Raw genomic sequence first — 27,616 nt, 5'->3', positions numbered from 1 at the left:
GGACTGTAACGGAACTTTTGGACTTTTCGTCTGATCCTAGTGATCGCGCGACATGAATTTGGAATACTGGGCTAAATGCACAAACAAAAACGAGGTATTTGGACATAAATTATGTACATTATCGAACAAAACAAACATTTATTGTGGAACTGAGATTCCTGGGAGTACATTCTGATGAAGATCATCAAAGGTAAGTGAATATTTATAATGCTATTTCTGACTTCTGTTGACTCCAACATGGAGGATATCTGTTTGGCTTGTACTCAGATTATTGCATGGTTTGCTTTTTCCTTCAAGTTTCTTTGAAACCTGACACAGAGGTTGCATTAAGGAGAAGTGGATCTAAAATTCCATGCATAACAGTTGTATCTTTTAGCAATGTTTATTATGAGTATTTCTGTAAATTGATGTGGCACTCACCGGATCACCGGATGTTTTGGAACTACTGAACATAACGCGCCAATGTAAACTCAGATTTTTGGATATAAATATGAACTTTACCGAACAAAACATACATGTATAGTGTAACATGAAGTCCTATGAGTGTCATCTGATGAAGATCATCAAAGGTTAGTGATTCATTTTATCTCTATTGCTGCTTTTTGTGACTCCTCTCTTTGGCTGGAAAAATGGCTGTGTTTTTCTGTGACTTGGCTCTGACCTAACATAATCATTTGGTGTGCTTTCGTCGTAAAGCCTTTTTGAAATCGGACACTGTAGCTGGAATTACAACAAGTGTATCTTTAAAATAGTGTAAAATACTTGTATGTTTGAGGAATTTTAATTATGGGATTTCTGTTGTTTTGAATTTGGCGCCTTGTAGTTTCACTGGCTGTTGACGAGGTGGGACGCTAACATCAACTGTTCAGAGGAGACCGTGTGACTATCTATCTAATCTATTAAGATTAAATTGTTGATTACTTCTCCTTGCTATTATCATTCACCTGATTATAAGACAAAACATGTGAAAAAATGACGGGTGTCCCTGGCTCGCGGGTTTACCTGAGAGGGTTTCCCTGGGCAAGAAAAGGTTGAAGATCCCTGTACTAAGGAGATGCCATTTTAGAACAGTCAGTTCAGTTGGCAAGGTTTATTTCACCAAAATAAATTGCACTGAAATTGGAAGGGAGGATATAGTTGATAATTTCAATGCTTTAAAGGCCGAGTTTCTGACACATGTTTATTTATGTGTATGAACATAGCCTATCATTTCATCCTTGTTTGTTGAGCCCATATTTGCTGGTACAGCAGACACAGGTTGCATCTAAAATGGTAGCCTATTCCCTATATAGTGCACAACTTTTGACTAGTGGTCCAGTACACTGACTGAGAGAATATAATGCCCAGTGAATGGACCATGCCACTGAAAAGGTTTGTTGTCCTCATGCCCTCCTCCTATAGGTCGATATCTGCGTCTGAAAATGTTCCGTGAGGATCACGGCTCCTGGATGACCATGTTCTTCAGCACCATCCTCTTCCTCTTCATCTTCTCACACATCTACAATGTGATCCTTCTAATGGCAGGAAGCATGGGGTAAGCCACCGCTCAATGACTCATTCTTCTCTCTCATTCTCTCACTGCTGCTTTCATTTGTTAGAGCCTCTGTCTCTCTCAGTCCCATCAATCACCTCAAGACTTTAATTCAGGGGTGGAGGAGATGAAGTTGGGGTGGGTGGGTGGGAGGGAGGGCACCTGAAAGATCACCTTCAGCACCACCATAACTCTTCAATGATGATCAGGGCAGCCATCTTGGTTTATTGACTACATAAAGTCAAGAGTCAAGATAGCTTCCCCTTTACCTGCTGTTCTATTGGTTTACCTACACTCAATGGGTAACCAGCTGCAGAGCCGTGTCAGTCACACACATCAAGCCAGTGACAGGAATCCATTTTAGCATTTGATGTTTCAGTCAGAGAGAAGCTCCCCGTTAACAACAAACGTTCCCACAACTTTAGAGAACGTACCCTTAAGAGTCCCATTAGGTCATTAACTAATGTTTTTAAAGGAATGTTCCCGTGATGTGCAAGCAATGTTTCCAAGAGACCATTCCCTTAATGTCATAAGATATTAATGTTCTAGATGTTCTAGATTAAACGAGAACATTGCAAGAACCTTCATGTGTCCAGTTTTTTGTGGTTTAGGAGAATATTTCATCAATGTCCCACCAAACATACACAGAACATGGTTGCCATGTTCTCGGAATATAAGATATAAACATTCGAGACATATATCACGTGTTAGGAGAATATTCCATCAACTTCACATCAAACATACGCAGAACATGGTTGCTATGTTCTCAGAATATAAGATATTCATGTTTTAGACATGTTTCATGGGAACTGTGCAAGAACATTTGTATAAAAAAATGTCATTACACATTACACCTCTTGTTACTGTCATTACATCTCTTGTTACTGTTGCTTTTGTGGACCACTGATCCAGTCATAGATATTTGACTGTTGGCAAGGTTAGGTTTGTTAAAATATAAAATAATGAAATAATGAAATAAATAAAAATATTTATTAAATAAATAAAAATAAATAATGAAATATAATAATCCATTTTGTATTCAGGCTGTAACAATGAAATGTGGAATAAGTCAAGCACACAAGCAATTTTTCCAACACTTATAATTCACTGTATCACAATTCCAGTGGGTCAGAAGTTTATATACACTAAGTTGACTGTGCCTTTAAACAGCTTGGAAAATTTCAGATTTTCCAGAGATGTCATGGCTTTAGAAGCTTCTGATAGGCTAATTGACATCATTTGAGTCAAATGGAGGTGTACCTGTGGATGTATTTCAAGGCCTACCTTCAGATTCAGTGCCACGTTGCTTGACATCATGGGAAAATCAGCCAAGACCCCAGAAAATAAAATTGTAGACCTCTGCAAGTTTGGTTCATCCTTGGGAGCAATTTCCAAACGCCTGAAGGTACCGCATCTGTACAAACAATAATGCACAAGTATAAACACCATGGGACCACGCAGCCGTCATACCGCTCATAAAGGAGATGCATTCTGTCTCCTACAAATGAACGTACTTTGGTGCGGAAGTGCAAATCAATCCCAGAACAACAGCAAAGGACCTTGTGAAGATGCTGGAGGAAACAGGTACAAAAGTATCTATATCCACAGTAAAACGAGTCCTATATTGACATAACCTGAAAGGCCGCTCATCAAGGATGAAGCCACTGCTCCAAAACCGCCATAAAAAGTCATACTACAGTTTGCGAATGCACACGGGGACAAAGATCGTACTGTTTGGCCATAATGACCATTGTTATGTTTGGAGGAAAAAGGGGGATGTTTGCAAGCCTAAGGACACCATCCCAACTGTGAAGCATGGGTGTGGCCGCATCATGTGCTTTGCTTCAGGAGGGACTGGTGCACTTCACAACATAGAGGGAATAATGAGGTAGGAAAATTATGTGGATATATTGAAGCAACATCTTAAGACACCAGTCATGAATTTAAAGCTTGGTCGTAAATGGGTCTTCCAAATGGACAATGACCCCAAGCATACTTCCAAAGTTGTGGCAAAATGGCTTAAGGACAACAAAGTCAAGGCATTGGAGTAACCTTCACAAATCCCTGGCCTCAATCCCATAGAAAATTTGTGGGCAGAACTGAAAAAGCGTGTGCGAGCAAGGAGGCCTACAAACCTGACTCAGTTACACCAGCTCTGCCAGGAGGAATGGGCCAATATTCACCCAACTTATTCTGGGATGTTTGTGGAAGGCTACCTAAAATGTTTGACCCAAGTTAAACAATTTAAAGGCAATGCTACCAAATACTAATTGAGTGTATGTAAACTTCTGACCCACTGGGAATGTGATGAAATGAATAAAATATTAAATATTACTTTTTTTCTGACATTTCACATTCTTAAATAAAGTGGGGATCCTAGCTGACCTAAGACAGGGACATTTGACTCTGATTAAATGTCAGGATTTGTGAAATACTGAGTTTTAAATGTATTTGGCTAATGTGTATGTAAACTTCTGACTTCAACTGTAAGTAGTCACACCCTTGAGTCAATACTTTGTAGAAGCACCTTTGGCAGGGATTACAGCTGTGAGTCTTTCTGGTTAAGTCTCTTCTGGTTAAGAGCTTTCTACACCTGGATCGTGCAACATTTGCCCATTTATTATTTTCAAAATTCTTCAAGCTCTGTCAAGTTTGTTGTTGATCATTGCTAGACAACCATTTTCAGGTCTTACAATAGATTTAAGTCAAAACTATAACAGCCACTCAGGAACATTCACTGTCTCATTGGTAAGCAACTCCAGTTTAGACTTGGCCTTGTGTTTTAGGTTATTGTCCTGATGAAAGGTGAATTACTCTCCCAGTGTCTGGTGGAAAGCAGACTGAACCAGGTTTTCCTCTAAGATTTTGCCTGTGTGTGGAGGCATTCTGGTTATTTTTTATGCTGAAAAAACTCCCCAGTCCTTAACAATTACAAGCATATGCATTACATGATGCAGTCATCAGTATACTTGAAAATATGGAGAGTGGTACTCAGTAATGTGCTGTATTGGATTTGCCCCAAACATAACACTTTGTATTCAGGACAAAAAGTCTCCACCTCCCACTATGGAGGTGGAGGCACCAGACGGACCGCTCAACACGGGAATCCTCATGGGCCAGTTTGGGACGGCCCAGTTAGAAGACCCCAACCTCCAGAACATGAGGGGCCAGGTGATTGCGGTGGATGGTGCACTATTACCCGGGGTAAGTGAGTGGCGCTACCCCCACTTTGCCATCAAGCATAATTTATTGTATCAGGTAGTAAAGCACAATGGGAAGTCAAAATACTTGTTACTCATACCCACCCAGTATCTTAGGACTGTCTTGCAGCTCGCCCCCACACCCACCTGCTCGGGGCACACCTGGGGATGTGGAAAATCAGGGAGCAGATCGGGAATCGGTTCCACTGTCCTGGACTCAAGAGTGCCGTTGAGGACTACTGCCGTACCTGCCCGGAGTGCCAGATCACAGATATATTATAGAAACCCTTTGGTTCCCTTGCCCATTATAGGGGTGCCGTTTGAGCGGGTGGAGATGGATCTGGTGGGTCCGTATGTAAAGACCGCGACGGGACACCAAATACATCTTGGTAATCGTAGATTACGCTACCCGATATCCGGAGGCGATCCCATTACGCACGGCGGCAGCAACCGTTATTGCGCGAGAGCTCTTCCATTTATTCAGCCGGGTGGGTATTCCGCGGGAAATTCTGTAGGACCATGTCTCGTGTAATGAAAGTGGTCTGCAATCTTTTACGAATCAACCAAATGAGGACCAGTGTGTACCGTCCACAAACGGATGGGCTAGTCGAACAATTCAATAAGTCCCTAAAACAGATGCTGAAAAATGTCATCGAGAGAGACGGGAAGAAACTGGGACCAGCTGCTGCCCTACCTGATGTTATTGGTGCGCGAGGTACCCCAAGCGTCCCCTGGGTTCTCCTCATTTGAGCTCCTGTATGGCCATCGGCCCCACAGACATCTGTATCTAGCCAACGGAGAGCAAATTCCTGGCTACGTGGCATGGGCCCTATGATATTGTCGAGCGTGATAGGCAACGTCAATTATAAGGTCTGCCAACCAGGGTGGAGAAAACCCCTCCAACCTTACAATGTGAACCTTCTGAAGAAGTGGCACACACTAGAGGCGCTGTGCGCAATGTGGACCCGGGCACAGCAGAATCCGCCCTCTGTCGAAGTCTCCATGGGGTAAGACCTCAGCCCGACCTAACAACAAGCGCTCTGAGAGTTGGTCCAGCGGAATACGGCCTTGTTCTCCGAGGTGCCAGGGAGCACGGATCTCGTGGAACATCACATCTACAAAAAAGTGTGTAAGCGGCCATACCGGATACCAGAATCCCGGAGGACGGCGGTCCAGCGGGAAGTGACGATAATGCTAACAATGGGGGTACTGGAGGACTCCCACACTGAGTGGTCTAGCCCCGTCGTGCTGTTACCGAAACCGGACAGAACCGCCCGCTTCTGCAACGACTTCTGGGAACGAGGTCAGTAAATTCGACGCAAACCCCATGCCCCGGGTGGGCGGCGAACTGATCAACCGCTTGGGGAAGGCAAGATACGTCAGCACCCTGAACCTGACGAAGGGGTAATGACAGGTGCCACTGCCAGCAGTCTCCCGGGAGAAGATGGCTTTCTCACAAGTCCTGGAAGCTAAACATGTCCCCTTTTCTTCCATGGCCTGTATACTGACCAGACGTGTCACCCATTGATCCTGGTTGGGACCCCCTGGATCGACGTGGATGACAGCGCGTTCCAGTTCCCACCAATATCCAGCAACTTCGCACAGCCATTGAAGAGGAGTGGGACAACATTGCACATACCACAATCAACAGACTGATCAACGCTGCATGAGGCTGGTCACACCAGATACTGACTGGTTTTCTGATTCATGCTCCTACATTTTTAAGGTATCTGTGACCAACAGATGCTAATCTGTATTCCTAGTCATGTGAAATCCATAGATTATGGCATAATGAATTTATTTGAATTGACTTGAGTTCCTTATATGAACTGTAACTCAGTAAAATCTTTGAAATTGTTGCATGTTGCGTTTATATTTTGTTCTCCAACCATTTTTCTACTGTTAATTTCCCCCTTAGGGGATTTTAGAAACACTTTAAATAAGGTCTGTTTCGAGTGGACTTAACCTGGCGGGCCATTTTGATCATGTAAATCTCTCTCAGACAAGGTCACTTTTATCAATATATTCGGCTCTATTTAATCTCAGATTCGAAAATGCTAATTAGCATCAAAGAAGACATCATGCAAAACTACAAATCCCTGCAAGCCCTTACATGTCATCTCTAGCTGACACCTATGCTAACAGTTAAAACTAGCACAAGACAGTTTACAGAATTGTCCTTTTTTAAGAAATGTTGCCTATTTATTCATTACTACATTTGGCTAACATTAGATAGATAATACAGCGATTCTTACCTTTGCCTCAATTCATCAGTCTCGTCTGGATCATCATGGAATTTGTAGTTCTTTATGATAGTCACATGAGCAGCAAATTAGCATTTCATTTTGGGGGGATAAATACATGTGAATATATTGATAAAAGTCACCCTGTCCTAGAGAGATTTACAAGACGTCATGCCAGGGTAAGCCTACACGAAACACAGCTCTTATTTTAATTGCTTCTAAAATTCCTTATGGGAAAAATTAATGGTGGAAAAAACATTTGGAACCTTTTCACTGTTTCACCGCTAGGTTTTATGGGTATTATGACTCATACTGTGGTACTCTATAGGTGCCCTTCTTTACGAGGTAAAGAAAAACCTCCTTGGTCTTTGTAGTTGAATCTGTGCTTGAAATTCTTACAGATAATTGTATGTTTAGGGTACAAAGCTGGGGTAGTTATTAAAAAATCATGTTAACCACTATTATTGAATATGGAATGAGTCCATGCAACTTATTATATGACTTGTTAAGCACACTTTTACTCCTGAACGTATTTAGGTTTGCCATAACAAGATGTTGAATACGTATTGACTCAAGACATTTCAGCATTTCATTTTTATAAAACAATTAAGAGAACATAATTCCGCTTGACATTATGGGGTATTGTGTGTAGGCCAGTGACAAAAAAAATCTAAATTTAATCCATAAAATATTCAGGATGTAACACAACAAAAAGTGGATAAAGTCAAGGGGTGTGAATACTTTTTGAAGACACTGTATTTGACACACTTTAACATACAGTGCATTTGGAAAGTATTCAGACACTTTGACTTTTTCCACATTTTGTTGCGTTACAGCCTTATTCTAAAATGGATTAAATAGGTTTCCCCCCCTCATCAATCTACACACAATACCCCATAATGACAAAGCAACAACAGGTTTTCATAAATGAATGAAAATGTGTGTGTATATATATATATATATATATATATATACAGTGAGGGAAAAAAGTATTTGATCCCCTGCTGATTTTGAACGTTTGCCCACTTACAAAGAAATGATCCGTCTATAATTTTAATGGTAGGTTTATTTGAACAGTGAGAGACAGAATAACAACAACAAAAATCCTGAAAAACGCATGTCAAAAATGTTATAAATTGCATTTTAATGGGGGAAATAATTGACCCCCTCTCAATCAGAAAGATTTCTGGCTCTTGGGTGTCTTTTATACAGGTAACGAGCTGAGATTAGGAGCACACTCTTAAAGGGAGTGCTCCTAATCTCAGTTTGTTACCTGTATAAAAGACACCTGTCCACAGAAGCAATCAATCAATCAGATTCCAAACTCTCCACCATGGCCAGGACCAACGAGCTCTCCAAGGATGTCAGGGACAAGATTGTAGACCTACACAAGGCTGGAATGGGCTACAAGATCATCACCAAGCAGCTTGGTGAGAAGGTGACAACAGTTGGTGCGATTATTCGCAAATGGAAGAAACACAAAAGAACTGTCAATCTCCCTCGGCCTGTGGCTCAATGCAAGATCTCACCTTGTGGAGTTGCAATGATTATGAGAACAGTGAGGAATCAGCCCAGAACTACATGGGAGGATCTTGTCAATGATCTCAAGGCAGCTGGGACCATAGTCACCAAGAAAACAATTGGTAACACCGTGAAGGACTGAAATCCTGCAGCACCCACAAGGTCCCCCTGCTCAAGAAAGCACATATACATGCCCGTCTGAAGTTTGCCAATGAACATCTGAATGATTCAGAGGACAACTGGGTGAAAGTGTTATGGTCAGATGAGACCAAAATGGAGCTCTTTGGCATCAACTCAACTCGCTGTGTTTGGAGGAGGAGGAATGCTGCCTATGACCCCAAGAACACCATCCCCACCGTCAAACATGGAGGTGGAAACATTATGCTTTGGGGGTGTTTTTCTGCTAAGGGAACAGGACAACTTCACCGCATCAAAGGGACGATGGACGGGGCAATGTACTGTCCATCCCTCAGCCAGGGCATTGAAAATGGGTCATGGATGGGTATTCCAGCATGACAATGACCCAAAGCACACGGCCAAGGCAACAAAGGAGTGGCTCAAGAAGAAGCACATTAAAGTCCTGGAGTGGCCTAGCCAGTCTCCAGACCTTAATCCCATAGAAAATCTGTGGAGGGAGCTGAAGGTTCGAGTTGCCAAACGTCAGCCTCGAAACCTTATTGACTTGGAGAAGATCTGCAAAGAGGAGTGGGACAAAATCCCTCCTGAAATGTGTGAAAACCTGGTGGCCAACTACAAGAAACGTCTGACCTCTGTGATTGGGGTTTTGCCACCAAGTACTAAGTCATGTTTTGCAGAGGGGTCAAATACATATTTCCCTCATTAAAATTCAAATCAATTTATAACATTTTTGACATGCGTTTTTCTGGATTTTTTTGTTGTTATTCTGTCTCTCACTGTTCAAATAAACCTACCATTAAAATTATAGACGGATCATTTCTTTGTCAGTGGACAAATGTACAAAATCAGCAGGGGATCAAATACTTTCTCCCTCACTGTATATATATATATATCACATTTACATAAGTATTCAGACCCTTTACTCAGTACTTTGTTGAAGCACCTTTGGCAGCGATTACAGCCTTGAGTCTTCTTGGTTATGACACTACAGGCTTGACGCTGCTGTATTTGGGGAGTTTCTCCCATTCTTCTCTGCAGGTCTTCTCAAGCTCTGTCAGGTTGGATGGGGAGCATCACTGGACAGCTATTTTAAGGTTTCTCCAGAGATGTTCGATTGGGTTCAAGTCTGGGCTCTGGCTGGGCCACTCAAGGACATTCAGAGAAGCCACTGCTGCATTGTCTTGGCTGTGTGCTTCGGGTCATTGTCCTGTTGGAAGGTGAACCTTTGCCCCAGTCTAAGGTCCTGAGCGCTTTGGAGCAGGTTTTCATCAAGGATCTCTCTGTATTTTGCTCCGTTCATCATTCCCTGGATCCTGACTAGTCTCCCAGTCCCTGCCGCTGAAAAACATCCACACAGCATGACTCTGCCACAACCATGCTTCAACGTAGGGATGGTCCCAGGTTTCCTCCAGATATGACGCTTGGCTTATTTCACTGTAGAGCCTCTAGTCCTGCTCACTATACCTTATCCAACCTATTAGTTCCACCACCCACACATGCAATGACATCTCCTGGTTTCAACGATGTTTCTAGAGACAATATCTCTCTCTTCATCACTCAATACCTAGGTTTACCTCCACTGTATTCACATCCTACCATACATTTGTCTGTACATTATACCTTGATGCTATTTTATCGCCCCCAGAAACCTCCTTTTACTCTATGTTCCAGATTCTACTCCTCCTATGTTCCTCTGGCGATGTAGAGGTGAATCCAGGCCCTGCAGTGCCTAGCTCCACTCCTATTCCCCAGGCGCTCTCTTTTGACGACTTCTGTAACCGTAATAGCCTTGGTTTCATGCATGTTAACATTAGAAGCCTCCTCCCTAAGTTTGTTCTATTCACTGCTTTAGCACACTCTGCCAACCCGGATGTTCTAGCTGTGTCTGAATCCTGGCTTAGGAAGACCACCAAAAACTCAGACATTTTAATTCCAAACTACAACATTTTCAGACAAGATAGAACTGCCAAAGGGGGCGGTGTTGCAATCTACTGCAAAGATAGCCTGCAGAGTTCTGTCCTACTATCCAGGTCTGTACCCAAACAATTTGAACTTCTACTTTTAAAAATCCACCTCTCTAAAAACAAGTCTCTCACCGTTGCCGCCTGCTATAGACCACCCTCTGCCCCCAGCTGTGCTCTGGACACCATATGTGAACTGATTGCCCCCCATCTATCTTCAGAGTTCGTGCTGCTAGGCGACCTAAACTGGAACATGCTTAACACCCCAGCCATCCTACAATCTAAACTTGATGCCCTCAATCTCACACAAATAATCAATGAACCTACCAGGTACCTCCCCAAAACCTTAAACACGGGCACCCTCATAGATATCATCCTAACCAACTTCCCCTCTAAATACACCTCTGCTGTCTTCAACCAAGATCTCAGCGATCACTGCCTCATTGCCTGCATCCGTAATGGGTCAGCGGTCAAACGACCTCCACTCATCACTGTAAAACGCTCCCTGAAACACTTCTGCGAGCAGGCCTTTCTAATCGACCTGGCCGGGGTATCCTGGAAGGATATTGATCTCATCCCATCAGTAGAGGATGCCCGGATATTTTTTTTAAATGCCTTCCTAACCATCTTAAATAAACATGCCCCATTCAAGAAATGTAGAACCAGGAACAGATATAGCCCTTGGTTCTCCCCAGACCTGACTGCCCTTAACCAACACAAAAACATCCTATGGCGTTCTGCATTAGCATCGAACAGCCCCCGTGATATGCAGCTGTTCAGGGAAGCTAGAAATCATTATACACAGGCAGTTAGAAAAGCCAAGGCTAGCTTTTTCAAGCAGAAATTTGCTTCCTGCAACACTAACTCAAAAAAGTTCTGGGACACTGTAAAGTCCATGGAGAATAAGAACACCTCCTCCCAGCTGCCCACTGCACTGAAGATAGGAAACACTGTCACCACTGATAAATCCACCATAATTGAGAATTTCAATAAGCATTTTTCTACGGCTGGCCATGCTTTCCACCTGGCTACTCCTACCCCGGACAACAGCACTGCACCCCCAACAGCAACTCGCCCAAGCCTTCCCCATTTCTCCTTCTCCCAAATCCATTCAGCTGATGTTCTGAAAGAGCTGCAAAATCTGGACCCCTACAAATCAGCCGGGCTAGACAATCTGGACCCTTTCTTTCTAAAATTATCTGCTGAAATTGTTGCCACCCCTATTACTAGCCTGTTCAACCTCTCTTTCGTGTCGTCTGAGATTCCCAAAGATTGGAAAGCAGCTGCGGTCATCCCCCTCTTCAAAGGGGGGGACACTCTTGACCCATACCTTCTCTGCTATGCAATCTGGTTTCAGAGCTGGTCATGGGTGCACCTCAGCCACGCTCAAGGTCCTAAACGATATCTTAACCGACATCGATAAGAAACATTACTGTGCAGCCGTATTCATTGATCTGGCCAAGGCTTTCGACTCTGTCAATCACCATATCCTCATCGGCAGACTCGACAGCCTTGGTTTCTCAAATGATTGCCTCGCCTGGTTCACCAACTACTTCTCTGATAGAGTTCAGTGTGTCAAATCGGAGGGTCTGCTGTCCGGACCTCTGGCAGTCTCTATGGGGGTGCCACAGGGTTCAATTCTTGGACCGACTCTCTTCTCTGTATACATCAATGAGGTCGCTCTTGCTGCTGGTGAGTCCCTGATCCACCTCTACGCAGACGACACCATTCTGTATACTTCCGGCCCTTCTTTGGACACTGTGTTAACAACCCTCCAAGCAAGCTTCAATGCCATACAACTCTCTTCCGTGGCCTCCAATTGCTCTTAAATACAAGTAAAACTAAATGCATGCTCTTCAACCGATCGCTACCTGCACCTACCCGCCTGTCCAACATCACTACTCTGGACGGCTCTGACTTAGAATACGTGGACAACTACAAATACTTAGGTGTCTGGTTAGACTGTAAACTCTCCTTCCAGACCCATATCAAACATCTCCAATCCAAAGTTAAATCTAGAATTGACTTCCTATTTCGCAACAAAGCATCCTTCACTCATGCTGCCAAACATACCCTTGTAAAACTGACCATACTACCAATCCTCGACTTTGGCGATGTCATTTACAAAATAGCCTCCAATACCCTACTCAACAAATTGGATGCAGTCTATCACAGTGCAATCCGTTTTATCACCAAAGCCCCATATACTACCCACCATTGCGACCTGTACGCTCTCGTTGGCTGGCCCTCGCTTCATACTCGTCGCCAAACCCACTGGCTCCATGTCATCTACAAGACCCTGCTAGGTAAAGTCCCCCCTTATCTCAGCTCGCTGGTCACCATAGCATCTCCCACCTGTAGCACACGCTCCAGCAGGTATATCTCTCTAGTCACCCCCAAAACCAATTCTTTCTTTGGCTGCCTCTCCTTCCAGTTCTCTGCTGCCAATGACTGGAATGAACTACAAAAATCTCTGAAACTGGAAACACTTATCTCCCTCACTAGCTTTAAGCACCAACTGTCAGAGCAGCTCACAGATTACTGCACCTGTACATAGCCCACCTATAATTTAGCCCAAACAACTACCTCTTTCCCAACTGTATTTAATTTTTATTTATTTATTTATTTTGCTCCTTTGCACCCCATTATTTTTTATTTCTACTTTGCACATTCTTCCATTGCAAAACTACCATTCCAGTATTTTACTTGCTATATTGTATTTACTTTGCCATCATGGCCTTTTTTGCCTTTACCTCCCTTCTCACCTCATTTGCTCACATTGTATATAGACTTGTTTATACTGCATTATTGACTGTATGTTTGTTTTTACTCCATGTGTAACTCTGTGTCGTTTTATCTGTCGAACTGCTTTGCTTTATCTTGGCCAGGTCGCAATTGTAAATGAGAACTTGTTCTCAACTTGCCTACCTGGTTAAATAAAGGTAAAATTAAAATAAATAAAAAAAATTCAGGCCAGAGAATCTTGTTTCTCATGGTCTGGGACTCTTTAGGTGCCTTTTTGGCAATTTGCTGTCATGTGCCTTTTACTGAGGAGTGGCTTCCGTCTGGCCACTCTACCATAACAGCCTGATTGGTGGAGTGCTTCAGAGATGGTTGTCCTTCTGGAAGGTTCTCCCATCTCCACAGAGGAACTCTGGAGCTCTGTCAGAGCGACCATCGGGTTCTTGATCACCTCCCTAACCAAGGCCCTTCTCCCCTGATTGCTCAGTTTGGCGGCCAACTATAGGAAGAGTCTTGGTAGTTGTAAACTTTTTCTATTTAAGAATAATGAAGGCCACTGTGTTCTTGGGGACCTTCAGTGCTCCAGACATGTTTTCGTACCCTTCACCAGATCTGTGCCTCGACAGAATCCTGTCTCTGACCTTTACGGACAATTCCTTCGACCTCATGGCTTTGTTTTTGCTCTGTCATGCACTGTCAACTGTGGAACCTTAAATAGAAAGGTGTGTGCCTTTGCAAATCATGTCCAATCACTTGAATTTACCATAGGTGAACTCCAATCAAGTTGTAAAAACATCTCAAGGATGATCAATGGGAACAGGATGCACCTGAGCTCAATTTCGTAACTAGTAGCAAAGGGTCTTAATACTAATGTAAATAAGGTATTTCTGTTTTTGTTTTTTTGTATACATTTGCAAAATAAAAAACAATGAACTGTTCATTGTGGGGTCCTGTGTGTAGATTGATAAGAAAAAGCATTAATTTAATACATTTTAGAATAAGGCTGTATAAGGCTGTACTTAATAAAATGTGGAAAAAGTCAAGGGGTCAGAATACTTTCCGAATGCACTGTATGTGATTACATTGTGCATTGTCATTTATACCGTAATTATTATTCGACATTTTGTCGCCTGGGATTTGAACTCACAACCTCTTAGTTCACGAAGTTCCGATCTTCCAGGTAATCAGACTGTTCTTTTATCATTTGTTTTATTTACTAATTGTAGATATGTTAGGGCTTTCTGTATAGTTGTCTAATGCCGATGGGGCATATTAACCTGTTATAATGATAATCCTGAAAATCTAGTGTACTTTTACCATAGCTGAGATTTACTTCAAATTGCATTCACCCTATTTCTTACTCATCAAGTTGTTCCAGATCTACACACATGCCTAGGGTTAGGGTTGCTTCTGGACAGGGCAAAACTACACTGGCCCGATAAGCACATGCACTAGAGATATCCCTTATTGGGTATTGAGTATCCATCCAGCTGCAAGGTCAAGGGCTTGTGATTTACCATGTGTTTGTTTTGGTTGTAAAACATTAAAATTAAATTACGTATTGCAAACATGCTGTCAGTGGAAGTAGACTGGGCAGGTTAATAGTTAGTGGTAAGGTGTTGTTGTTCTATACAGGGGAGGGTGATATGCTTGTATAATCTGTCAAACTGGCCAGAGCTGTGACAGTGACATCCATCATGCCCGCTCTTTCTGTTTGGCAGGAGGAAGGGAAACGCAGAGATGCATGGCTGAACGGAGCAGCCGGTCCGCTGAGACGATAAATGTTACCCTCTACCACTCTCCCATTTCATGCCTTCAGCAAATCAAATCAAATTGTATTTGTCACATGCACCAAATACAACAGGTATTACAGTGAAATGCTTATTTACAAGCCCTTAACCTACAGTGCAGTTTTAAGAAAAATAAGTGTTAAGTAAAAAATAGATAGGTAAAAAAATATATTTTTAGTTAAAGAGCAGCAGTAACATAACAGTATGGAGGCTATATACAGTGAGTACCAGTACAGAGTCAATGTGCGGGGGCACAGGTTAGTCGAGGTAATTGAGGTAATATGTGCATGTAGGTAGAGTTAAAGTGACTATGCATATATAAACAGAGAGTAGCAGCTGCATTAAAAAAGGGGGGGGGGGTAGCCATTTCATTAGCTGTTCAGAAGTCTTATAGCTTGAGGGTAGCAGTTGTTTAGAAGCCTTTTGAACTTAGACTTGGTGCTCCGGTACCACTTCTCGTGCGGTAGCAGTAGGAGAACAGTCTATGACTAGGGTGGGTGGGGTCTTTGTCAATTTTTGGTGCCTTCCTCTGATACTGCCTGGTATAGGGGTCCTGAGTGGCAGGAAGCTTGGCCCCAGTGAAGTACTGGGCCGTATGCACTACCCTTTGTAGTGCCTTGCAGTCGGAGCCTGAGCAGTTGCTATGGTGTTGATGTGAGCCATGACCAGCTTTTCAAAGCACTTCATGGCTACAGACGTGAGTGCTACGGGGCGGTATCATTTAGGCAAGTTACCTTAGTGTTCTTTGGCATGGGGACTATGGTGATCTGCTTGAAACATGTAGGTATTACAGACTCAGTCAGGGACAGGTTGAAAGTGTCAGTGAAGACACTTGCCAGTTGTTCAGCGCATGCTCAGAGTACACGTCCTGGTAATCTGTCTGGCCCTGCGGCCTTGTGAATGTTGACCTCTTTAAAGGTCTTATTCACATCGGCTACCGAGAGTGTGATCACACAGTCGCCTGGAACAGCTGATGCCTTCATGCATGCTTCAGTGCTGCTTGCCTCGAAGCGAGCATAGAAGTAATTTAGCTTTTCTGGTAGGCTGGTGTCACTGGGCAGTTCGTTGCTGTGCTTCCCTTTATAGTCTGTAATAGTTTGCAAATCAAATCATATCCAAATATATTGGTCACATACACATGTTTAGCAGAGGTTATTGCAGGTGTAGCGAAATGCATGTGCTTCTTGTTCCGACAGAGCAGCAATATCTAACAAGTAATATCTAACAATTTCACAACATATACCCAGTACACACAAATCTAAGTCATATATAAATTAACAATATATAAATATATGGACGAGCAATGTCAGAGCGGCATAGACTAAGATACAGTAGAATAGTATAGAATACAGTATATACCAATGAGATGAGTAATGCAAGATATGTAAACATTATAAGTGACGTTATTAAAGTGACTAATGTTCCATTTAATAGAGTGGCCAATGATTTCAAGTCTATGTATATAGGCAGCAGCCTCTCTATGTTAGTGATGGCTGTTTAACAGTCTGATGGCCTTAAGATAGAAGCTGTTTTTCAGTCTCTCGTTCCCAGCTTTGATGCACCTGTACTGACCTCGCCTTCTGGATGATAGCGGGGTGAACAGGCAGTGGCTCGGGTGGTTGTTATCCTTGATGATATTTCTTCTCCACACTGTCTGTGTGGGTGGACGCTGAGGAACTTAAAACTTTCCACATTCTCCACTGCTGTCCCGTCGATGTGGATAGGGGGATGTTCCTTTTGTTTACTGAAGTCCATGATCATCTCCTTTGTTTTGGTTGACATTGAGTGAGAGGTTATTTTCCTGGCACCACATTCCCAGAGCCCTCACCTCCTCCCTGTAGGGTGTCTCGTTGTTGTTGATAATCAAGCCTACTAATGTTGTGTCGTCTGTAAACTTGATGATTGAGTTGGAGGCGTGCTTGGCCACGCAGTCATGGGTGAACAGGGAGTACAGGAGGGGGCTGAGTACACACCCTTGTAGGACCCCAGTGTTGAGGATCAGCAAAGTGGAGATGTTGTTTCCTACCTTCACCACCTGGGGGCGGCCCTTCAGGAAGTCCAGGACCCAATTGCACAGTGCGGGGTTCAAACCCAGGGCCTCGCGCTTAATGATGAGCTTGGAGTGTATTATGGTGTTGAATTCTGAGCTATAGTGAATGAACAGCATTCTTACATAGTTATTCCTCTTGTCCAGATGGGATAGGGCAGTGTGCAGTGTGATGGCGATTGCATCATCTGTTGATCTATTGGGGCGGTAAGAAAATTTGAAGTGGGTCTAGGGTGACAGGTAATGTGGAGGTGATATGATTCTTGACTAGTCTTTCAATGCACTTCATGATGACAGAAGTGAGTGCTACGTGGTGATAGTCATTTTGTTCAGTTACCTTTGCATTCTTGGGTACAGGAACAATGGTGCCCATCTTGAAGCATATGGGGACAGCAGACTTGTATAGGAAGAGATTGAATATATCCTAAAAAACACCAGCCAGCTGGTCTGCACATGCTCTGAGGACGCGGCTAAGGATGTTTTCTGGGCCCGGTAGCCTTGTAAGGTTTAATGTGTTTAAATGTCTTACTCACATTGGCCACGGAGAAGGAGAGCCCACAGTCCTTAGTGGCGGGCCGTGGCGGTGGCACTGTGTTATCCTCATAGCGGGCAAAGAACGTGTTTAGCTTGTCTGGAAGCTAGACATTGGTGTCTGCGACGTGGCTGGTTTTCCTTTTGTAGTCCGTGATTGTCTGGATTCCCACATACGTCTCATGTCTGAGCCGTTGAATTGCGACTCCACTTTGTCTCTATACTGACGTTTTGCCTGTTTGATTTCCTTGCGGCGGGAATGACTACTCTGTTTGTATTCTGCCATATTACCAGTCACCTTGCCATGGTTAAATGCGGTGGTTTGCGCTTTCAGTTTTGTGCGAATGCTGCCATATATCCATTGTTTCTGGTTAGGGTAGGTTTTAATAGTCACAGTGGGTACAACATCTACTATACACTTCCTGATAAACTCAGTTACAATTTCAGTGTTTTCGTCAATGTTATTCTCGGAGGCTACCCGGAACATATCCCAGTCTGCGTGATCAAAACAATCTTGAAGCGTGGATTCCGAATGGTCAGACCTGTGTTAGCACGGGTACTTCCTTTTTGAGTTTCTGCCTATAGTAAGGTAAGGTAGGAGCAAAATGGAGTCAGATTTTCCGAAAGGAAGGTGGGGGAGGGCCTTGTATGCATCCCGGAGTAGCAGTGGTCTAGTGTTTTAGCAGCTTGAGTGCTACAGTCGATATGCTGATAGAATTTAGGCAGCATTTTCCTCAAATTTGATTAGTTTAAATCCCCAGCTACAGTAAATGCAGCCTATGGATATTCCAGTTTGCATAACATCCAGTAAAGTTCCTTGAGGGCCATCGTGGTATCGGTTTTAGGGGGGTGTACACGGCCGTGACTATAATGAAAGAACATTCTCTTGGGAGATAATATGGTCGGCATTTGTTTGTGAGGTATTCTAGGTTGGGTGAACAAAAGGACTTGACCTCCTGTATGTAATCACAATTACACCACGAGTCATTAATCATGAAACATACACCTCCGCCCTTCTTCCTGGAGAGATGTTTTTTCCTGTCGGCGTGATGAACTGAGAATCCAGATGGCTGGACCGACTCCGACTTTATATCCCGAGAGAGCCATGTTTCCGTGAAACAGAGTATGTTACAATCCCTAGTGTCTCACTGGAAAGATACCCTTGCCCTGACCTCGTCAACTTTGTTATCCAGGGACTGAAGATTAGCGAGTAATATACTCGGAAGTGGTGGGTGGAGTCGGACTAGAAGACCGCTCCGAATTCCTCTTCTCCTCCGGCGCTGTTTTGGTTAGGCCACCGGAATCAGTTAAATTGCCCTGGGTTGTGAGAACAAAGGAACCACTTTGGGAAAGTCATATTCCTGGTCGTAATACTGGTAGTGCTGATGAGTTACCACTGCTTTGATATCCAATAGTTCTTCCCGGCTTTATGCAATAACACATAACATTTTCTGGGCTAACAATGTAAGAAATAATACATAAAAAAGCTAAATACTGCAATATTTCCTAAGAACTAGAAGCGAGGCAGCCCTCTCTGTCAGCGCCTCCGTGAAACGCCCTGCCACACCCGACGAGCGTCGGAGCCGGTGTAGTACTATTCAATCTCAGTCCTATATTGACGCTTCGCCTGTTTGATTGTTTGTCGGGGGGCATAGCGGAATTTCTTATAAGCATCCAGGTTAGAGTCCCGCTCCTTGAAAGCGGCAGCTCTATCCTTTAGCTCAGTGCATATGTTGCCAGTGATCCAGAAGTATGTACGTACAGTCACTGTGGGGACGACGTCATCGATGCACTTATTGATGAAGCCAGTGATTGATATGGTGTACTCCTCAATGCCATCAGAAGAATCCCAGAACATTTCCTGTCAGTGCTAGCAAAACAGTCCTGTAGCTTAGCATCTGCGGCATCTGACCGCTATTTATTGACCGAGTTACTGGTGCTTCCTGCTTTAGTTTTTGCTTGTAAGCAGGAATCAGGTGAATAGAATTATGGTCAGATTTGCCAAATGGAGGGCGAGGGAGAGCTTTATACACATCTCTGTGTGTGGAGTAAAGGTGGTCTAGAGTTAGAAATGAGGTAAAACAGATTTAAGTTTCCCTGCATTCAAGTCCCCAGCCACTAGGAGCGCCGCCTCTGGATGAGCGTTTTCCTGTTTGCTTATGGCCGTATACAGCTCATTGAGTGCGGGCTAAGTGCCAGCATCGGTTTGTGGTGATAAATAGACATCTACGAAGAATATACAGTTGAAGTCGGAAGTTTACATACACCTTAGCCATTTAAACCCAGTTTTTCACAATTCCTGACATTTAATCCTCATAACAAATCCCTGTTTTAGGTCAGTTAGGATCACCACTTTATTTTAAGAATGTGAAATGTCAGAATAATAGTAGAGTGATTTATTTCAGCTTTTATTTCTTTCATGACATTCCCAGTGGGTCAGAAGTTTACATACCCTCAATTAGTATTTGGTAGCATTGCCTTTAAATTGTTTAACTTGGGTCAAACCTTTCGGGTAGCCTTCCACAAGCATCCCACAATAAGTTGGGTGAATATTGGCCCATTCCTCCTGACAGAGCGGGAGTCAGGTTTGTAGGCCTGGGAATGATTTGCACTATTCACACCAAAGTACGTTCATCTCTAGGAGACAGAACGCGTCTCTTTCCTGAATGGTATGACGGCTGCGTTGTCCCATGGTGTTTATACTTGCGTACTATTGTTTGTACAGCTGAACATGGTTTATTCAGGCATTTGGAAATTGCTCCCAAGGATGAACCAGACTTGTGAAGGTCTACAATTTTTCTTCTGAGGTCTTGGCTGATTTCTTTTGATTTTCCCATGATGTCAAGCAAAGAGGCACTGAGTTTGAAGGTAGGCCTTGAAATATATCCACAGGTACACCTCCAATTGACTCAAAGGATGTCAATTAGCTGATTTCTTCTAAAGCCATGACATAATTTTCTTGAATTTTCCAAGCTGTTTAAAGGCACTGTCAACTTAGTGTATGTAAACTTCTGACCCACTAGAATTCTGATACAGTGAATATAAGTGAAATAAACAGTCTGTAAACAATTGTTGTAAAAATTACTTGTGTCGTGCACAAAGTAGATGTCCTAACTGCCAAAACTATAGTTTGTTAACAAGAAATTGGTGGATTGGTTGAAAAACGAGTTTTATTGACTCCAACCTAAGTGTATATAAACTTCCGACTTCAACTGTAGATGAAAACGCTCTTGTTAAATATGGTGGTGTACAGCTTATCATGAGATACTTAGATTTTGTGCACCAGCTGTTGTTTACAGATATACATAGACTGCCACCCCTTGTCTTACCGGAAGCGGTTGTTCTTTCTTGCCAATGCAGCATAAACCCTGCCAGCTGTATGTTATTCATGTCGTCGTTCAGCCACGACTCGGTGAAACATAAGATATTATAGTTTTTAATGTCCCCTTGGTAGAATATTCATGATGGTAGTTAGTCTATTTTGTTATCCAATGATTGTACGTTGTCTAATTGGACTGATGGTAGAGGCAGATTACCCTCTCGCCGTCGGAGGACTGATGGTAGAGGCAGATTACCCACTCGCTGTCGGATCCTTACAAGGCACCCCGACCTACGTCCCACAGAAGTCACTGTAACATACACTCATTGTTGTCATCTATTGCCAACCAGTTGCCCTTAGAGAGTTCCTCAATGAGTTTGCCACCTTGATAAGCTCATTTCCATTGTTCTTACTGGGCAACTTCCACCTCCCGATGTCTGCCGTCGAATTGTTTTTTTTTCTTCACAACTCTTTTTTCTTTCTCCTCCCACTCCCTCTTTTGACCTACTCACAAGGCAGGCCTTATTTTTACTAGAGGCTTTTCGCATACTAATCTCACTGCAACAGGTCCCTGATCACTACTTTGTTTATTTTTCTGTCTCCCTCTCCTCCAACCCTAGCCACTCAGCCCTTACCCAGATGGTCATGCGCTGTCACAATCTTTGTTCTCTCTCTCCCACTACTCCTTCCTCTTCTATCCTATCATCTCTCTCTTCTGCTAAATCCTTCTCCATCCTGTGTCCTGATTCTGCTTCTTTGACCCTACTCTCCTCCCTTTCCCCATCCTATGACTCGTACTGTCCCCTTTCCTCCCCTCCTGCTCCGTGCCTGAGTGACTCATTGTGAGCTTACAGAACAGGGCTGTGGGCAGCTGAGAGAAAATGGAGGAAAATGAAACTTCCGGAGAACCTATCACTCCCTCCCCTCGACCTTCTCTTCCTCTGTATCCGCTGCTAAAGACACTCTCTGAGGACGACTTTGTCAACCTCTTTGAAAGAAGGTTGACGACATCTGCTACTTGTTCACTCAGCCTATTGAGTCTACTGGTCCTACTCACACATAACTTTATTTCCAATACACTTGAGTGTGCTGTCTCTGAACAGCTCTCTCGCTATCTCTCGCTCAATTATCTTCTTGACCCTAACCGGTCAGGCTTCAAGACAGGTCACTCAACTGAGACTGCTCTTCTGTGTCACGGACGATTTCTACACTGCCGCAGATGACACTCTCCTCTATTCTCATCCTCCTAGATCTATCCGCTGCCTTCGACACTGTGAGCCATTAGATTCTCCTCTCAACCCGCTCAGGGCTGGGCATCTCAAGCTCTGCACACTCATGGATTGCATCTTACCTGGCAGGCTTCTCCTACCAGGTAACGTGTAGAGGATCTGTCTGCTCCACATACTCACTACTGGTGTCCCCCAGGGCTCGGATCTCGGCCCTCTCCTTTTCTCTCTCTACACCAAGTCACTTGGCTCCGTCATATTCTCACATGGTCTCTCCTATCATTGCTATGCGGATGACACTCAGCTACTTTTTTTTACTTCTCCCCCTTCTGACACCCAGGTGGCGACACCTGCGTGCCTGACAGACATCTCCACCTAAATTGAAGGTTCTACAACATCCGTAGAGTACAAACCTAACTCACATAATCCAGGCACTTGTCAACTCCTTTCTGGACTTCTGCGGATCGCTGTTGGCTGGGTTCCCTACTTGTGCAATCAAACCCCTCCAACTTATCCATAATGCTGGAGCCCACCTGGTATTCAACCTTCCCATGTCATCCCACTCCTCCAAAAAAAATTCACTAGCTTCCAGTCGAAGCTCGCATCAACTACAAGACCATGGTACGGCTTTCCCCTGAAGCTAGGACAGCAGAGTTCCTGCCCATCTTTTGAAATGATCTGAAACCCTAGAATATCTTAAATAATCCCACAGCACCCCCTTTCTCAGGGATTCTAAATGAGTGTGACAATAGGAAAAAATAACTGTCTCTATGTATGCAAAGAACAAAGATCTTTTAAACACTGTAACCTTCTGTACTGTTCAGATAAATGTAAAACACACATACTGTAGGCCTACACGCTCTCCCTTCCTCCCACACACTTACTCCTGCTATCACACACATCCTCTCTCACAAACACGATAATACACACATCACTCTTGCATACGCAGCCTACCTTTGATGCATCTCTTTGAGTACCCTATTCATTTTCAGTTATTTCTGTGCCATCTATATCTGTGCATAGCCTAGTTAGTGGTTAAGTTATCAGGTTGCTAGCTAGCTAGCTAGTTTTTCAGGTTCCTTAAAAGTGCTGAGAATGTTCCCAAGCCAAGCAACTATCATTCCCAGAAAGTTGTGGGAAGTTTGTATGCAAAATAACAATAGGACAACCATACTCTCACTAAACTCTAAGAATGTTATGTGCTAGCTGGGTGGAAAATCCTCATTTACTCCTCACCGTGAGCGGTAAACACTAAATGAACAGAGATACAGTGCAGACACAACGAGCCAGGTACTTTCAATTGGTCAACTATATGTCCCAGACATAAAAAATAATAGTCTCCCTTATGTGCCAAATGCCAGCAGCATACCACCCTGCATACCACTGCTGGCTTGCTTCTGAAGCTAAGCAGGGTTGGTCCTGGTCAGTTCCTGGATGGGAGACCAGATGCTGCTGGAAGTGGTGTTGTAGGAGCCAGTAGGAGGGACTCTTTCCTCTGGTCTAAAAAATATCCCAATGCCCCAGGGCAGTGATTGGGGACACTGCCCTGTGTAGGGTGCCGTCTTTTGGATGGGTGTCCTGACTCTCTGAGGTCATTAAAGATCCCATGGCACTTATCGTAAGAGTAGGGGTGTTAACCCCGGTGTCCTGGCTAAATTCCCAATCTGGCCCTCAAACCATCATGGTCACCTAATAATCCCCGGTTTACAATTGGCTCATTAATCCCCCTCCTCTCCCCTGTAACTATTCCCCAGGTCGTTGCTGCAAATGAGAACATGTTCTCAGTCAACTTACCTGGTAAAATAACGGATAAATAAAAATAAAATAAATAAATGTAACAAACTGCCTCTGATGTGACAGTTCCAATGACATCACATAGTGAGCGGCAGGGTAGCCTAGTGGTTAGGGTGTTGGACTAGTAACCGGAGAGTTGCAAGTTCATACCCCCGAGCTGACAAGGTACAAAACTGTTGTTCTGCCCCTGAACAGGCAGTTAACCCACTGTTCCTAGACCATCATTGAAAATAAGAATGTGTTCTTAACTGACTTGCCTAGTTAAATGAAGGTAAAATAAAATTTAAGAAATAGTCGTTTCAGGTTGTGTCTTTTCAGATCGATAGATGGTGCTGTTGTAAAGCAATGAACGCATCGAGCCAGCAGCCCACCAAGAGGCAGTAGGAACCAGCAACCAGCGTTTTCTCTGCTCTACTCCTCTACTTTTCTCTGCTCTACTCCTGCTTCCTCCCAGCACCTCGTGTCTTGCTCTTTCCTCTTAAGGCTGGCGGTCTGCCAGAGATGACTAGTGTTTGCATCTCTGTTTAAGGTGGACCTATAAGAGCAGTGTTCACATTCTACCAGAGAGGACCAGGACACGCCTCAGAAGAGATGTGTTTGGGTCTCTGATGGCAGCCGATGCAGCAGTTAGCAGAGAGGGGAGGGAGGTAGAGCGGGAGGAGGATGGATGGAGAAGAGAATGGAAGTGTTCCAGCTCTGATGATGCAGTGAAACTTAAGTCTTTTGATCCGTGTCCAAAGCTTTTCTGCATCCATATCCTGCGTTCCCTTACTCAATATGAGGCCGTTGTAATTTTACTGAGGCAAAGCATAAAAGAGAAGTACAATAATATCCCTTTGTGGCAAATAGGATAGGAAGCCTCTGTGTGGGAATTAATTATGTTTTCCTTTTCATTTTTTGTTCAGAGAGGATAAGGCACAGTTATTGCCAAGGCTCTGTAAAGGCCATCTGCTGGCATTGGTTTCCCTCGGAATAATGATGTCTTTGAAAAAACACACCATGATGCCTTGCGCTCGGCATCCAACTGTGATGGAGCGGTGCAGGAGAGGTCCTACTGCTCGCCCCCCCCCCCCACACACACACACAGCACATATTGTTTCCATCTCACACCCCTTTGTAGATGTCTGGCTGTGTCTTGTGTGTGTCTGACAGTGTGTGTCTGACCTGTGTGAGTGTGGCTGAGGGGGAGGTGTGTCTGTCTCCGTGCTCTCTGACCTGTCACGGTATGCTGTCCCTGACCCAGTGCTCATTGATATGCTTTCATTTTCTTTGACCTTTCAGACTCCACTGAGCTTGATTCAATGACATGAATTTATATTTTCTCTAGGAATTGCCTAATACTTACTTATTCAAATTAAATTCATTCAAATATGATAAATGATGAGAGCGACATGTCATTACCTCCATGTTAGTGTCCATCAGAATTTAAAGCTGTCCAGACAAAGGACATTGATCAAACATGTAACCATGAGAGCCAATGTTTAAACATAACCCAGGGTCATCAGCTATCAACCAGTTGCCTTCATTCATATGTAACACCAGGAAAGCATCCCTCCATTGTGGCTCCCACAGCACACAGTGTTATCCAGAGCCACACTTGTTACCGGGCGGCTTTCACATCTGGGTCATTTGCATTTTAATGTAAGTGTCAGATTAGGGGGCTTTTGTTTGTGTGAAAGCAGAGGAGTGTGACCGCCCAGGGAGTTTGACGCCCTTCACCGGTGCTCCGTCACGCTGCCTAATCCCATTCTGGCATTTTACAGCACCATTACCTGCAGAAAGAAGCACCTAATTAGGCAGTGTTATTTCATTAAGAGAGCCCAATGCGTGGCACCGCACATGTTAATCATGACTAATTTAGATGAGGGGGGACTGCTATTACCAGGCTACACTGCAGCATGGGACGGGTGGAGGCAGGGGGCTGCTGCCTGCGTGCCCCATGTCCTCACCCAGTGGCGGGCGGGAGGGAGGGAGGACATGGGGCACGCAGGCAGCAGATGACCTTTGACTGAGCTGGGTTATAGCAGCACATAAGAACATTGTCTCTGTTTACCACCATGCCTCTGTGTTCCTTGTGTGAGAGTCCCTGTCTAGCTGAGCGGGCATAATGCCATAGACTGGCAGATTTAAAAGGCAGAATAAATGGCATGTTGTGGTATTTAGGTTTTCCCTGCCGGAGTACCAAACATAAACATGACCAGGGGTGGAGAGACCATGCTATTTTTTGTAGCTGAGGGTCGATAGTGAGAGAGAGGAGAGACGGGTCTGTCATTACCTCAGTATCATAAGCCCACCTTCCCCTGCTGTTATCTGGGACAAGGGGGAGAGGCCTCATTGGGAGTTGGCCACTTATAGGTCATCCTCATGCAGAGACATACAGACAGCTACTATCAACAGCATAGCACATTAACTTTGACAACACTATGGGGAAGTCCACTGGGAACTGCAAATAGGAAAAAGCCTAACACAGTGTGTGTGTGCATACATCTGCATCAGTGGAGGCTGCTGAGTGGAGAACGGCTCATAATAATAGACGGAATGGAGCAAATGGAATGCCATCAAACACCTGAAAACCATCTGTTTGATGTATTTGATACCATTCCACTTATACTGCTCCAGTCATTACCACAAGCCCGTTCTCCCCAATGAAGGTGCCTCCAACCTCCTGTGGTCTGCATGTGTGAATCTCTCTACCTTTTCATTATGTTTCACACCAGCCAGTCATGTCATTGATAGCATTTCAAAATCTTGCCTTTAAGGCTACAGTTTTGCAAGCCCTGTACTATAAATTGTTTGTGCTGCTTTGCAGACAATTTGCGATAAAATATGATTTATAAAATGTGTCCTGACATTTCTAAATGCCACACAGTGCAGAACCAATCTTCCCTTGAGGGACATCAAACAACTTGAAACGTGTCTTTTAATCAATATTTTCAAATTTGTAATGCATCTACAAGCAATACTTTTTTATAAAAGCTTACCACAGTTGATTTTGTCTGTGTGTGCGCGTGCATGTGTGTGTGCCTGCCTGTGTGTTGATGTGTGACTTTTTATGTAAGTACTTGAGCACTTTCCCATCTCGAGAGGAGGTGGAAAGGTAAACTCAGAGCTTGTCTTGACTATCAAGTATAAAGTCATGGTCTGGCTGTATTTATCAAGTAAGGCAAAGTTACAAAGCCTGTCTCACCCACCTGTTTGTAGCCTTAATTAGCAGGCATATGCCAGCATCTACAAGCAATACTTTTTAGAAAAGCTTATCACGGTTGATTTTGTGTGTGTGTGCGCATGTACCTTTTATCACTTGTGAAATTGTAAAGCCCAAGTCAAGTGGATTTATAAGCTTCTTGGACTTGCAGGCTAGATTTAAGACTAGTTTAATGGAAGACTGATACAGTGGACAGATACTGGTGCTGGCCTGGAAAGTGCCTGCTGGTTATTCACTCTCACTCCCCCCCTGTATGAGCCAGTAGAGTGATAAGAGACTAGAGAACTCTATCTGGAGGAAGTTTAATACAATATGTGGGCTGATGTCGCTCTGACTAAAAAAGAGGGGGATGGATGGATATAGAGATT

At 43.8% G+C, this 27,616-nt stretch overlaps 1 protein-coding gene across 1 annotated transcript in view; it reads left to right on the top strand.

Moving 5' to 3' along the window:
* LOC109888626 (transmembrane protein 117) overlaps window positions 1-27,616 on the top strand; it is a 90,873-nt gene that overhangs the window by 37,370 nt on the left and 25,887 nt on the right. Inside the window, exon 3 of the mRNA XM_020479786.2 lies at window positions 1,402-1,534. Within this exon, the coding sequence (XP_020335375.2) occupies window positions 1,402-1,534 (133 nt within the window). The remainder of the gene's footprint in view (window positions 1-1,401; window positions 1,535-27,616) is intronic.

The sequence above is a fragment of the Oncorhynchus kisutch genome, linkage group LG4 (assembly GCF_002021735.2).
Source record: "Oncorhynchus kisutch isolate 150728-3 linkage group LG4, Okis_V2, whole genome shotgun sequence".
Lineage (NCBI taxonomy): Eukaryota > Metazoa > Chordata > Actinopteri > Salmoniformes > Salmonidae > Oncorhynchus > Oncorhynchus kisutch.
This window is presented reverse-complemented; position numbering and strand designations above follow the sequence as displayed.